The sequence below is a fragment of the Marmota flaviventris genome, chromosome X, assembly GCF_047511675.1.
Source record: "Marmota flaviventris isolate mMarFla1 chromosome X, mMarFla1.hap1, whole genome shotgun sequence".
NCBI classification, from domain to species: domain Eukaryota; kingdom Metazoa; phylum Chordata; class Mammalia; order Rodentia; family Sciuridae; genus Marmota; species Marmota flaviventris.
In genome coordinates this window covers 63,239,537-63,255,143 of record NC_092518.1, presented here as the reverse complement: position 1 = coordinate 63,255,143, position 15,607 = coordinate 63,239,537, and the positions used below count along the sequence as shown (strand labels likewise).

General features: G+C 37.7%; 1 protein-coding gene across 11 annotated transcripts in view; it reads right to left on the bottom strand.

Moving 5' to 3' along the window:
• Positions 1 to 15,607, bottom strand: part of Arhgef9 (Cdc42 guanine nucleotide exchange factor 9) — a 542,919-nt gene that overhangs the window by 39,918 nt on the left and 487,394 nt on the right. For all 11 annotated transcript variants that reach the window (XM_071606159.1, XM_071606157.1, XM_071606160.1 and 8 more), the window contains 2 exons: positions 7,816 to 8,048; positions 4,181 to 4,310 (listed from right to left, as the gene is read on the bottom strand). In XM_071606159.1, the coding sequence (XP_071462260.1) occupies positions 4,181 to 4,310; positions 7,816 to 8,048 (363 nt within the window). The remainder of the gene's footprint in view (positions 1 to 4,180; positions 4,311 to 7,815; positions 8,049 to 15,607) is intronic.

Genomic DNA, 15,607 nt, shown 5'->3' with positions numbered 1-15,607 from the left:
ACTCTAATTACAGGCTGACTGATATGTGTTTGTGGTCTGAGCAGATCCAGAGAAATAAGGCAAGGTAAACGCCATCCTTTTTCATCCACTTTGTCTTCAACACTGCCTACTGACAGAAAGGCAGAGAAATATAAACAATCCATCCAGTCCCTCATTTGATCTTCTGGTTCCAGAAGCTTTTAAATAAATGATTTTGCTGCCTCTATTACATTGGGATTTTGTATTTCCTCCAACTTCTTTGGATTCAATCATCCAGTAGTAAACTGGAAAGGACCTTGGGTATTATACAACCAGGATGGAAGGGGATGGGTACCACAAGAAGGATATTATAACCACATAAAATTAAACTCCTGAACATGAGCTGTGAACATGGGCTCCTGCTAAAATTATACAGAGGAAAAAGATTTAAAAGAAACTGTCAGGGATATATATCTTTTCCCTTCGTTTCAAGAGGATTTAATGAATCTGAAAGGTACCAAAGTGACAGTTCAACTAAACCTCAGCATCAGAGAAATTATAAATAGAAATTTTCCAGAAACTGTAATTCCTGAGAACAGGTATTTCTACCTGCTGCTCACAGAAACTGCTCTAATATATTATTACTTAGAGAGATGGGTAACAAGTTAACTTATCTATTTATTTTTAAGAAGTCCTTAGGATTTCGGCAAAGGGAAGAGTACTTCAAGATGACAAGAGTCAGGGATGGTAACTGGAGTTGGGTAAAGAGACTCAAAATGTTCATGGAGAAATATGAGGGGAAAAACAGGTCTTGAAATAATGCAAGACTTCCTGCTCTTCAGCCAGATGCTGTGATTTATTGAGCAAGCATCAACTGCCTACATTTCACCACTCCTCCCATTTCCTCTTCAAGGGAGATTAAACTCTAAAGGTTTCTCTTATGACTCCTGCTTTTCATTTAACAAATGAAGCTAAAATTACTATTTGCATGATTTTGACAGACACTCTATTTGTTCAAACATCTGGGAGGCAAGGGGATGGCAGAGATAGCAAAGCATTGCTTCTTTTTGGTTTGTAAGGCTTGTCCATATCAGCCCATAGCAATATGGCAAGAGCTCTTCCTTTTCTGTCTCCCCTCTCTCTCTTGCTCTCTCTTTCTCTATCTGCCTTTTCAATTTCTTGGGCAAATGGAATACACAAATAACCTATATCAGAGAACCAGAGAGGTTCTGTCACCTATCCCAAGAGACAGCAATCCTTTGAATGTCTATGTTCTATTGCTTTCTGGGAAAGACTCTTCTGTACTTATCCATCTTTAGTTGTATAGGTATTTGGATCCTCCTCTCTCCAAGGTAGTCTCACTGTCTTGTTTAAACATAGATTCTATTGAAAAAACAAGTTGCTATAACATTACAAAGGACAGCAACTGGGCTGCAGGAGGCAGAAGGTTAGGGGAATTTGTGGTTTAGTAGTGAAAATAACACGACAAAGGGAATCAGAAGACTAGATTCAAGTTCCACTTTTGTCACTGACTTGTGTGACCTTGGTCAGTAATAAGTCTCTCTCTGCTTCTCAGTTCCTCACTATCATGACAAGGTATGGGAGGGTGAATAAGGATGAATGTGAGTATAAATGAGTATTTATGCACACACTATCATGGTCAGGGCTGTTGGGGAGTGCTCTAAGAGCCTGGGAACTCTTGACATTCTGTAGTCTTTAAGACCAGATTCAGCAAACATGACAGATACCTTAAAAGCTCTGGCCTCTGAAATATACCAATCAGCCCTCACTAGAGGAAAAGCTTCCTAGACAGCAACACCCATAGAGCTAACAATTTCTTCAGTGACTACAGAGTCTGAGAAGAGCATTTTTTTCTCCTTCCAAGTCATTACAGACTCAATGTTTATGCCCCCCAAAATTTTTTATTAAAATCTAATCTTTTATCTACATTCTTTGAAGGTGAGGTCTTCTGAAGGCTTCCAAAACTGTGAGAAATAAATCTATGCTGTTTACAAGCCACCTAGTCTATGATATTGTTATAGCAGCCCAGAAGAACTAAGACACCAATTTAGATGAGTAAAGGCTTCATCAAGCAGGAAGGTGCAGTGTTGTACAGGTTTAGATGAGATTACGGAATCAATCTATTGTACTAACAAAGGAACAATTAAAATTACTTTTTGAACCCCTTCCCTAGAGAAACATAAATGAAATGTCTTCTGAGATGTTGAGCCTTTAAATCACAGCTCAGGACTACAGAGTTGGGTGCTAATGAAGCTCCTGCGGTAGGCCAAGGGATTTGAAACTGTTATTTGTCCCCCATGGCCTATGATCCAGGTATTAGAGGCAGAGAGCACATGGAGGAATTAAAAAGTCTTTTAGGAATGGAGATTTGGAAAGATGTTCCAGGAATAGAAAGACAACTGCTCCTGGACACCTTCTCTTACATAGAACCCTGCCATGGTAAGAGACAAAGGCCTTCTAAGTAGCCACAATTTCAGAATGCCTCAGAGTTCATGGGCTTACTAGAAGGCATTTGGCCCTGACCTCTGCCTTGAATCAGGAAACTGGCCAAAGCAAAAAGATACAAGGGAAGGAGAATCCACGACTTCTGAGTAAATCTTTGTCAGTGCTGGCTTAATCTTACAAGCAAGAGGGTCCCATTATGTGAATTCATTTCTTTCTATAAATTTCAAAGAGTCACTGCTATAATACTCTTTTATGAGGAAACTATCCTTCAAATAGGACCCCAAAATGTGTCAGCTGATCAGAATTGTGGCCTTTTCCAACATCTACATTGAGGAGGAACAGAGGTATTGCAATAAAAGAAAGATGATTTTTTTTTTTTTTGGTCTAGAACTTGGTTAAGTAGCTATTTATAAGGCTGATGACAGTCCACTTGGAATAGGCCAATGGAGTTGCCTCTACTTCTACACTGTGACCACAAGGCATAATATTTCCACCCTCTCCCTGGTAGCATGTCTAGCCTCTCCCATCTTGGTTATATTAACTTATGGATAATCAGATTACACGAAGTGGGCCTAAGAGATAAATGTGAAATACCATTACTACTGGTTTCCTTGGTAGGTATATAGGAAGGAAGGCTTGAGTGACTTCAGCCACTTGCTTTCCAAGTTCAGACAAGTCACAGATGTCTTCAATAGAATGAAAAGTTTTCAGGGTCTATTTTTATAAGATGATGATGAAAACAGTGATCTGTGGATTCAGCAGGGATGATGGTCATGGACTAGAGTGTGTAGGCTTGGACAGACCTAGTGACTATGTCAAGACAAGGTGATCTCACCAACAAGAAAAGAAGTATGTTGCTGTCCCAAATGGTTAAGAACAAGAGAACCAACCCCATTGTGTTAGTTAGTTTTCTATCACTGTGACAAAATACTTGAAAAAATCAAGATACAGAAGAAAGGTTTATTTTGTCTCACAGTTTCAGAGGTTTCTATACAGGATCCACTGGCTCCACTGCTATGAGCCTGTGGTGAAGCAGAACATCATGGCGTAATTACATGGCAGAGCAAAGCTGCACACCTCATGGTGGCCAGAAGTACATAGAGACACAGAGAGAATGTGTGCTTGAGAGAGAGAAAGCAAAAAAAAAAAAATCTGTGAACCCTGCTGCCAACACTGGGGCCAAGTATTCAATACATGAGCCTTTTAGGGAACATTTACCATTCAAACCATAACACACATATTAGGTGACTAGGAGTATATTAGTACATACTACTACTTATCCAAGTGTGCATCCCATGGTCACAAATCTAGGACTTGAAAAATGTTTGAAGGGCTACTGACTTAACTCAATTGTTGTTTCCAAACAATACTCAAAGAGATAAACCTTTCTTTTGTTTTTAAATTTTTTTTTAGTTGTGTATGGACAGAATGCTTTTATTTTAATTGTTTATTTTTATGTGGTGCCGAGGATCGAATCCAGTGCCTCACACATGCAATGCAAGCACTCTGCCACTGAGCTACATCCTCATCCCCTTTCTTTTCTTAATGAATTATTGTCACAAAGATTTCACTAATCTTCTTAGAAAGCTATTAATTACCTAATACCTCTCATTAGCAGGAAGCTTTGCTTTGGGCCTAATCTAAATCTTTCCGGTTGCTCCTAAAATCTAATTCCTCTTTGTTCCCCCACTTGGCTTAGGTGAGCTTTCAGCAAGCTCCCTGGAATCCCCAACACCCCTATTGGTAAGAGTCCTACCTCCCAGTCTAGGACAGAGGCCTGCCACTGGGCAATCTTGTCAATATTCTCCAAACGTCGCTTGCGTTCGTTGATTTGCTGAGTCACATTTCTCATGACAGCCAAAGCAGCTGCCACATATCTGTAATCACTGTGAAGAAACAAGAATGCAAGTTGGATGAACCAATATGCCAGAGAACCAATGTTCTAGATGCCAATCTTAACATCCACTCTATACTCTTTCTCCTTAGTAACAGTATTGATTTTCAGATGGGAACCCATGAGACATAGAATAAAAGACTACACTTCCTATCTTTTTTTCTCAGCAGGGATGACTATATGACTAAGTTCTGTCCAGTAATTATACAAATTATCATGTTGGGCAGGACTTTTGAGATATCTCCTTTAGGGAACAGAGCACATCCTTCTTTAGTGCTTCCTACATCCTGATGTTTAAAATATGAATGGATGGCTGAAGCTGTACTCATATGCAGGATCATGATGACAAGCCAATACCCTAGGGGTACATAACTGAAAGCTGAAAGGAGCCTGAGTCACTGATGACCATGAAGCCACTATGCCAGCCATGGGCCTCCTAACTTATGGTTTCTTTTGCATGAGAAATAGAGTCCCTCTCTGTTTTTACACCACTATTGTTGTGCTGTATTTGATACAACCAACCAAAGTCTAAGAAGGGAGATTTTCACATGACATAGTCCAGACAACATAATCATCTCTCCCATTATTTCTAGGGAGCCTCTGCCCAAAGTCACTTTTCTTCCTACACACAGTTTTTAAAAATACAAAATTTGAAACCAAAGTCTATGAGCTCAAACTCCACTTATTTGGCAAGTCTCACTCACTCCCCCCTTAATTCAATTTTCTTTTATATAAAATGGGAAGAATCATGGTAGAATTTATTGATGGGGTTAATAAATTAAATACAATCATCCATGTAAATTGTTTTACTCTTGGCCCACAAAAAGTGTTATCAGTATTATTACAAGTCATACATTTCTCTATTAGAGAAATCCCATGGGATGCCTTCCCCTAAACCCAGAATTTTAACACTTGGCCCAGCTTCCTAGGACTTTGGATAATCCATGTATTGAGGTTTGCATCATTCTGCCCAGTTTTCTCTGATCTGATTTCCAATTGAATGGCTCCTGTGAAAGGCAAAATGAAAGTGAAATGTCAGCCATTGGATGGAGCTACAATAAACTGAGAAGGCAAGGCATGTGTTATAGTTCAGTCTTAATACCTTTCCTTAGAAAAGCTGAAAATGCCTTGTGCTCATTAACCTGCTCACTTTCATAGCATCAATTAGAAAATAGAAGGGAAAAATGAAGAGGTACAATTACTGCCTTTTTCTTTCTGAATACATTGAAGAACGTCGTAGACCAAACACAGGCACAGGGAAGGGAGTTCTAACTGCCAGGGCAAAAGTTATAGAGCACATCCCTTTAGTTGGTATCCATGACTAATTTGTGCCCTATGTAACTTCCAGATCCATGGACCTCAAAAACTACTGCACTCTATCACCTCCAGTTATAGGTTACACCACCTAACCAATTTATTCTGTCACAAGAAACCTGTTGGAAAAATTGTTTTAATTCTGAGCAATAATGAATATTAGGTATTAACTGTTTTTCTAGTGGCTCTCACTAATGACTCACCTTGAGATTGTGACAAGCTGTCTAGAACCTATATCTTCCTCAACCCGTTCCTGAGCAGCTAGCTATCTTACCATCTCCCACCAAACTCTACAAAAATTTGGGGTTCATGTAGCTTTGAACTGTGCTGAAAAACTGCCTTTCTGGAACTCTTAAGATCAATTATGCAATATATAATTTAACTAGTGAATATTATTACTCCACAAGTAAGATTTTTAGAGCTCTTGACGATGTCCATTCAACAGATACTCAAGATATAGGGCAATTTAAAAACTGTCATACAAAATCATATAAGAATCACTCTTTGATGGCTCACAAATCTCTCTGTAAACAAAATTTACCTAGATAATGCTTTTAAAAGTTAGATGTTGAGACTATTACTTATACTTTATGTCCTTGTTTCAATATAGACTTGCACTCTGTCATTTTCCCTTTTTGGGTCTCAGCCTTTCCAGCTGTATAACAAGGAAATCTGACTAGAAGGGATAGCTTTCCTAATCTAGGTAGGATATATATTCTGTATTTTAAGTTAATTTTGAAATATCTTAATTTTATCGGGGGGTTCTTCAATGTCCTCATTTGCCCTCAAGAAAACATCTCAGCTGGGAATGTAGCTCAGTAGTAGTGCACTTGCTTAGTATGAATGAATCCCTGGGCTCAATCCCTAGCACCACCCCCACAAACAGATCCTCAGAAAGCTGGGAACTCAATTCTGGTGATGGGCTGTACTAAGTCTGTTCAGGTGTGACCTAGTCATCTCCAAATTTCAGGTCTAATAAGCAGCTAATATCATTGCCTCAGGGAGAAGAGAGTAGAGTCCTCCTTAGTAAAGTCCTATTTCGCTTGCCTCCCTCACAGCAAACAGGTCAAGGAAGGCAGATCAATCATTGACCCTGTTACTCATACAAGAGGGAAGTCAAGTATTATTACATTTGTGTTAAAATATGAAATTTGCTTAGGGCTCCAGAACCACAGAAGCATATTACTTATACTTTACTAAAGAAACAACATCAATTTGAAAATGAACATGAGGATTGACCTAGAAGCTAACTTAAACCAAACCAACTGGTCCACACCCATGGCCTTATGCATTTGCATTTGGAAATCAGCACTAAATGTGCCAGGCAATGGAGCCAAATGTAAATAGAAAGTGGGCCTAATAAGAGTCATGCTGAAAGCTATGAGAAATTGGGCAAAGCCCTTCTTTCTTCTCAGAGTACTCAATCCAAGGAATAGAGCTGAACAAGTCTAAGATCAGGGATTCAACATTAATTAAAATAAAGTTAGAAATAAGGTAGGGGTCAAAGTCTGAGGTAAGACCTGTGAAAGAGTGGGAATGTTCATTGTAAGTCACACCTATTGTTGGGGGATTACCTGCAGCATGCACCTTAATGGTAGGAGGTGAGTGGTATCATTTATATTCTTGGTACTTATTTATTTTTTAATATTTTAAAAATAGGAAAAGAAAATTCAGGGGAAACCTCAAGTCTGTTTTCCAATACCTATACTCTGGCTTTATTGAAAATACACAACTGGGTTGGGACAGAGTAAGGTAAAAACACTAAAGAAGACCATGCAGAAGTTCAGAGTTAGTACAAGTTGTCTAGACTATCACCAGGACATTTGAGTCTTTCAACAAGAGTGAATTATATAGTTGAACATTTATTGCATCAGGGTTGATTCATGAAGCCAAGCTCAGGACTAAGGAAAAGATTTAAATCTCTGCTGCTTGAGAGTAGGGCATGCATTGTACAATAATAATGTGCATGCAGTTTGTGTGTGTGAACCAATTTACAACTTCACAAGCAACTCTCAAAAATATTCCTTCACTTCACACAAAGCAGCCTTGTGAGGTAAGCAAGCATGTATCATGCTGCTTTGCAGATAAGGTAACAGAAGCTCAGAAAAGGTAAAAATGATATACATCTTCAATAAGGATCAACATGTAAAATAAACTCACTCCTATTTCCCTCAATTTCTTACCTGTGGTCTTGAGCAGTATACTTGAGGAGCTCAGCCAACTGTAAGGGATACTTGCAGATCTTTTGCACTGGAGTCAAAAGGAAACCATCAATAGCAATGTCAATCATCTGCTGCAAGAGGCGACAGGCCTCAAAGAAGTGCTGGTAGCGACTATCCTTCATCAGCTTGGAGAGCTCCATGCAGGCGTCCAGATGGTTGTTGCAATATTCAGAGTATATCCAGAATCCATCTTGCTATTGCCAGAAAAAAAATGAAAGAGAAAGGCTACTCAGCATTCCAAAGCAAGTCTTGAAATAATAGAAAGGACCATGTTCTTATGTAGGAATGTTAAAATAATGTCAATTATGCTTAAATTGATCCATAATTTAATCATAAACATTTGAAAAGAAATTATTTAACAATTAGAGAAACAAACTGTAAAACTCAATATAGAATAAGTAGAAAATAAGTAGACAAAAGAAAGGTAATGAGAAGAGACTGATTCTAACAATAATAAAAGAGAGCTTGGCAAGTATATCTGATATTTGGTCATAAAAAGAGATCAGAGATTCTACTTTTGTCAATGACAAACTAAGGTGTTTCAATACACCCTGCCACTGAGAGCAGCTAGAAAAGCTGAAAATTAAAATAAAATCTCTCTGAAGAAATCATTATCCAGAGCTTCAAATTACCTTCATAAAAGATACCTTCAGAAGCATATCATGAAGTATTTAGGCCATGATGAGTGTAAGATGAGTGCTGAGGGGAAAATGTATGAGTATGTGTACCTGTGTAAGTATTATATGCATATAGAGAAACGAGAACATTTGAGAGATAGGGAGAGCATATTCAAATGATGAAACAAAACAAAAAGGTGAAATGCTAACAATAGTGAACCTGGGGGTAAATAGTATACGGATATCTTTTGTATTGTTCTTATTTTTCAACATTTCTATAAAATTTAATTTATTTCAAAGCCTAAAAAATCCTTATGTTTTTCTCATATGTTGCTAAATACTAAATAAAAAAATCACCTGATACATAAGAATATAAAACATGAACAAAACATGATAGAAAAAGAGGCAATAGAAAATAGACAAAAAAATCAAGATGAAGTTATTACACATGTACTTTTCAAAACAAAAAACAGTACACAAAAAGAATAATATGCCATAAATACAAAGGATCTGTCTCCTCCAAAAAGTTAACATCATTCTCAAGGGTGAAATATTGAATGTTTTCCCCTAAGTTCAGAAACAAAGCTCCTAATTCAACCTATGTATGTATATTCCCTGCCTCATTTTGCCACCTCTTCTCTCTTAGTCTCCCAATGATGGAAATTTCAAAACCAAAAGGTTCTTCTATCTTCCTTCAAAGCCAGCTTGAATAAAACCCATTTGCCTACCAAACTGACTCCAAATATTGGTGGAACAAAAATCAGTGTAGCTTAGCCTTTTTCTCTGAGTGTCAATAATACCAACCAGTAACAACATCAGTAATGTGTCAGGATACAAAGCCAATGTACAAAAATCAACTGTTTTTCTATATGGCAAAAAACAACATAAAGTTGAACTTTAAAAAAATACCATTTATAATAGTATCAAAAAGCATTAAATACTTAAAAATTAAATTTTCAGTAGAGAACATCAGCAAGATGTCACAGTAAAACATGTCAGATTTCAAAACTTTGGCAGCTATCCATTCATGAACAAAAATATTTCAGAAAGAGTGTAGGAGTCCACTTAAGAAGCCACAGAAATATAGTTGAAGAAAAAAAAAACCTAAGAATAACTACACAAAAAGGGTTGGAATAACAGTTTCATTTTTCCTGCCTCATTTACATCCCCCAAATTCTGCTCAGGTCAGAGAAAGCACTTCTTTGGCTCATATGCCCCCTTGTGGGGAAAAGGAGAGCAGCATATACAATCAGATTCCTCAGCTTTTTAGAACATTGCTCAAATGACCAACTTTAGTTTCACACCACCCAGGTTTCTAGAGGACTGGGATGGCTGAGATGCCTGGAGACAGTAAAGAACAAGGAAGAAGAATGTGCATCAGTATCAGCCAGGCACTGGGAATCACTGTGACTCCCGGGTGACCTGTTTAGCGAAAGAATCCAGCATCTCTCTGCTGAGGACTTCAACAACACTTCCACTACTAAGTACTACTCAATATTCAATGTCACAGGCCACAGTAGTTTGTTCTGCAAAGGACCCTAGCAGCTATCAATGCTGATAAAACTAACTACTAACTTAGCAGCAACAATAGACCCACTACAACCTGTCACTGAGGGTGCCGGAAGTTTTGTTTGTTTTTTGTTATTTCTTTTTTTATGTGTGGCAGGGATTAAACTCAGGGGTGCTTAATCACTAAGTCACATCCCAGCCCTTTAGTTTTTATTTTTGAGGCAGGATGTTTCTGTGTTACTGAGAACCTCACAAAGTTGCTGAGGATGAACTCAAACTTGTGATTCTCTTGTCTTAGCCTCCGGTATTGTTGGGTTGTGATTTATTTTTGCCTTAACAATCTACAGTTACATAATTCATGTTCTCTCTCTCCCTGCTCCCTGAGGCTACTTGGTGTTACCAAATTGCTGTTACAATAGGTGCCCCAGTTCTACAGTATTCATAAATTCCAGCTCCCTGACCCACAAGCTCTTTCTCTCCTCTGGGTCTGGAGTTACTTGAGCTTGCCCCTACCATATCCACTTTGGCCCAGATACCCAGCCTTCTCTAAGTGCCTAAGCCACCAGCCCTATAGCCATCATAGCTACTGTCTCCTTGGGAGCTCTTGCTCCATGACCCAGGGCAACTACCATGCATGTGTCCACAACAGTTCCATAGTCCTCCACCACAGACTACATCCTCACTATCATGTACAACCAAGGCTTACTCATATAGTCAGATGCCAACCCTGGCCACCACAGTTATACATAGATAAGCAGGTAGCCTTGTACCTCAGAGACTGCCCTCATCACCATGCTTATACCCATAGCTGGTCCAAGCAATTTTGGACACATGGACAACTCCAGCTCAGATGTGTAGCTGTTCATTTATAAACAGATGGTTTGAACCTTGTCATTAGCCTGAAGAGGGCTCTGCAACTGAGAAAGATTCATGGCCCTTCAAGCTTGTGGCCACTGTTGGCACCACCCATTGCCAATGGCTCCAGACCTTGTCACCCTGTATAAGTCCACAGCTGGCCTCTACCCAACATATATGTGCATAAACTGGCCTCTTCAATATAGGTGTACACATTTATAGCTTTGGTATTCATCTAGTCTCTGAACATATAGGTATATGAAGACTTCAACAATTTTCACAGCACTGTTGACCTTCTACATCTTTTGCAGTTGCTAACATACCAGATCTCAGCTGCCTAACCCAACAAGACATCTTTCTTCCCAGATATGGAATCACTGCATACTCCTAGAAAAAGTACTTTAAGACACAACATTTGTTGTCACACTGTACCCCAGTATGCATACCCCCATTATCCATAACAGAGGAAGGTCTTTCCTTATCTACACTAGTCTATAAAATCTAGAGGAGGTGAATATTTCTTAAAATTTGCAGTCATTTTCACAAAACTACAAAGATCTGGAAGAATCATGGAAATACAACACCACCAAAGAAACACAACTGATCCCAAAGAATTAGAGATGTTAAAAAAGAAAAAAAGAAGAAGAAAAAAAATAAAAACAAGATAAAAGAATAAGTGAAATCAATACAGATCATTTGAAATCATCCATAGTAGAAAAATAAATATGAAAAAAAGGAGAAGAGGAAGTGTAGAGGATCGAATGTGACATCAAGAAAGCAAACATTGGGCTGGGGTTGTGGCTCAGAGGTAGAGCACTCGCCTAGCATGCGTAAGGCACTGGGTGGATCCTCAGCACCACATAAAGTAAAAATAAAGACATTGTGTCCACCTATAACTAAGAAATAAATATTTTTAAAAAGAAAGGAAACATCTGTAGAATTCAGGCATCCCAAACGAAGAAGACACAGAAAGAGAAAGAAATGTTATTTAAATAAATAATGTGAAAAGTTCCCAAACCTGGGGGAAAATATAAATATTTAGGTGCAGGAAGTTTGGAGATCTCTAGTCAAATTCAGCCTGAAGAAGAGTTCACCAAGACAAATTATAAATAAACTGTCAAAAATCAAAGGTAGAGAATTCTAAAAGCAGCAAAAGAAAAGCATATCACATAGAAGCAAGTCTTGAGGACTTGCTATCACCACATTTCTGGAAGATTCTTAAAAGCATAGTCCTATGGTTTTTGGATGTCTCCTCCAAAATTCACATGGAAATTTAACTGCAATTGTAGCCTTTTTAAGAGGTGATTATGTCATGAGGGCTTTACTCTCAAAAACAGATTAATGCGTTATAACAAGAGTGACTTACTTAATAGGAGAAGTGGATTCCTGATTAGAGAATGATTTGGGCTCATTGCACGTGCTGCTCCATAAGTTCTAAGCAACAAATATTGGAGGTGTCCTTGTGATATTAAGCCTATAGATTTGCAGAATTCAAGAGCCATAAGGATATAGTTTCCCTTACCTAGATTTCAAAGGATATTGTGCACTTCCTTGGGTCTTGGGCAGATACTTGTCACATGGGCAGTACCAAAGAAGAGAACTCCCACTAGGGCAATGACTCATGGAGTCACGAAGTGGGGTTACCTCCCATTCCTAGAACTATAGAACTACCAGTGTACAATGTGAGGCTTGGAAAAATGCAAGCATGAGACTTCTGAGTGAATTGAAGCATTGGGTAATCCCATAGAAGTGGAGCTCCCTGATTTTGGGGGGTACAACTTCCCAGTGTGTCCTGAAGGCAGCACAGGAAGTAGAATGCTATTCTTGAGTCTTAAGACTTAATATTGTTAGCTCTGTTCTTTTTTTTATTATTCATTTGGGATGTTATCTTTATCTTGTTTCCTATTTTGACTTTTTCAAGTGGAAATGTCTGTCTTATGCCTGGTCCACTATTTTGGAAGTAAATAAATTGCTTTGATTTTACTGGTTCACAGCTGGAATGAATTTGCCTCAGAACAAATTATGCCTTGAATTTCACTCATATCTGAATTAGATGACACTCTAGACTTTAGACTTTAGATTTGATGCTAGGATGTATTAAAATTTGAAATTACTGACAAAGAAGAAAGTTTTGTACATGAGGATACACTTTTGGGAGGCAACATGCTATGATTTGACTGTATAACCCAATCTCATGAAATTTGTCCCTGTAAGAGTATTAAGAGGTAAGGTTTTTAATAGTTGATTAGGTCATGAGGGGGCTCCACCATAACTAAAATCTCAATGCTATTATAGCAGGAGTTGGTTAGTTATTTTGGGAGTGGGCTCCTAATAAAAGGATGAGTTTAGTTCAGTTTTTCTTTTGTATATATTCACTTGTTCTTTCATCAAGTTATGATGCAGCAAGAAGGCCTTCACCTGAGGTCAATAGCATGCTTTTGGATTTCCTAGCCACCAGAAATGTAAGAAATAAATTAATTTTTAAATACATTATTCTGTCTGTAGTACTCTGCAATTGCAATATAAAATGGACTAAGACACACGGAAATTAAACAATGTGCTATTGAATAACGAATGGGTCAAAGAAGAAAAGGAAAATTTTAAAATACCTTGAGAAAAATGAAAATGGAAGAACAATATGGAGCAAAAGCAGTTTTAAGGGCTGTAGTAGAGCTCAGGAGCAGAGCACTTGCCTAGTATATCTGAGCCCCCAGGTTCAGTCCCCAGCATCACATGCGCAGCACACACACACACACACACACACACACACACAAACACACACTTCTAAAATGTAAGTTTATAGCAACAAATTCCTATATTAAATAGAAAAAAGGATGTAAAGGAAGCAACCTAACATTACATATCAAGGTACTAGTAAATGAACAAACTAAAACCAATGTTAGTAGAAAAAAGGAAATAATAAAGATCAGAGAAGATATAAATAAAAGAAAGAATAGAAAAACTCTAAACTTTAATTTTGGGGGAAAACCAGAAAGCCTTTAGCTAAACTAACTAAAAAAAAGAAAAGATAGAAATAAAATCAGAAATGAAAGTGGAAACATTACAAAAATGACTTAAAAATGAAAAGGATCAGAAGGGACCACTATGAACAAGTGTATGACAAAAAGTTGGCTATCCTAAAGGAAATGGATCAGGGGCTGGGGCTGCAGCTCAGTGGTGGAGTGCCTGCCTCACACGTGTGAGGCACTTGGTTCGATCCTTGGCACCACATAAAAATAAATAAATAAAGATATTTTGCCCATCTACAACTAGAAAAATTTGAAAGAAAAAAGAAATGGATGAATTCCTAGGAATGCAGAATCTACCGTGATTGTCTCAAGAAGAAACATAAAGCCTTAACTGAACACCAAGACAGGCACTGAATAGTAATTAAAAATTTCCGAGTAAAGAGGAGCCCAGGGCTGAGTATAGTGGTGTGTGCCTGTAAACCCAGTGACTTGGGAGTCTGAGGCAGGAGGATTACAAGTTAGAGGCCAGCCTCAACAAATTAGTGAAACCCTGTCTCAAAATAAAAAGCGCTGGGGATATAGTTTAGTGGTAAAGCACCCCTGGGTTTAATCCCCAGTACCAAAACAAAAGAGGTTCCCAGGACCAGATGGCTTCAAGGCAGAATTCTACAATTAATTCAATTAATTAACATTAATCCCTCTTATACTTTCCAAGAAAATTATAAATAAAAGAATATTTCCAAACTCATCTTGTAACTCTAGCATTACCCTGACACCAAACAGAAAAAGAAACGTAAGAATAGAACACAGGCAAGTATCACTAATGAATATGAATGCAAAAAAAAAAAATCCCAACAGAATGCTAACAAACCAGATTTAATAACTTATCAAAAAGATTTTACATCATGACTAAGTGGGATTTATATCTGGGATCAGTTTGGTTTAACATATTCAATCAATTCATATGATACATCATATTAATAGAAAGAATGATTTAAAAAATGATCATCTCAATAGGAGTTTAAAAAACTGAAAAGTTCAACATCATTTTGCTATAAAATCTCGCAACAAAAATTTCCTGGAACATTGTGTCTATTTCATGGAAATAGATACAATGGTAAAATTCATATGGAACCACAATAAGACCCAAAAGCAAACCTAAGAAGGAAAAACAAAATTAGAGCATGGGAAGAATGGAGGAACTTTGGGCCAATTGGAGGAAGAGTAGTGGGGTACATGGGGGGTAAGAAAGTTGGTGGAATGAGATAGACATCATTAACCTAGGTACATGTATAACTGGTGCAACTCTACATTGTATACTACCAGAGAAATAAAAAGTTGTGCTCCATTTGTGTACAATGAACCAAAATGCATTCTGCTATCATGTATAACTAATTAGAATTTTTAAAAAAGAAAAACAAACTTGGAGACATCACATCCCTTGATTTCAAAGTATATTATAAAACTATACAAATCAAAACAGTATGACACTGGCATAAAACCAGATACCTAGACCAATGGAACATAATGGAAGGCCCAGAAACAAACTGAAGCAAACAGTAAACTAATTTTGACAATGGCATCAAAAAGATACAATGGAGAAAGGCTAGTGTCTTCAATAAATGTTCAAGAAACTGGATATCCACATGCAGAAGAATGAAATTAGACCTTATCTTATACCATACACAAAAATCAACTCAAACTGTATATAAGAGAACTAAATACAAGGTCTAAAACCATAAAACTGCTAGAATATAGAGTAAAAGCTCCTTTACATTGTTAATTAATTTTTTGATATGACAA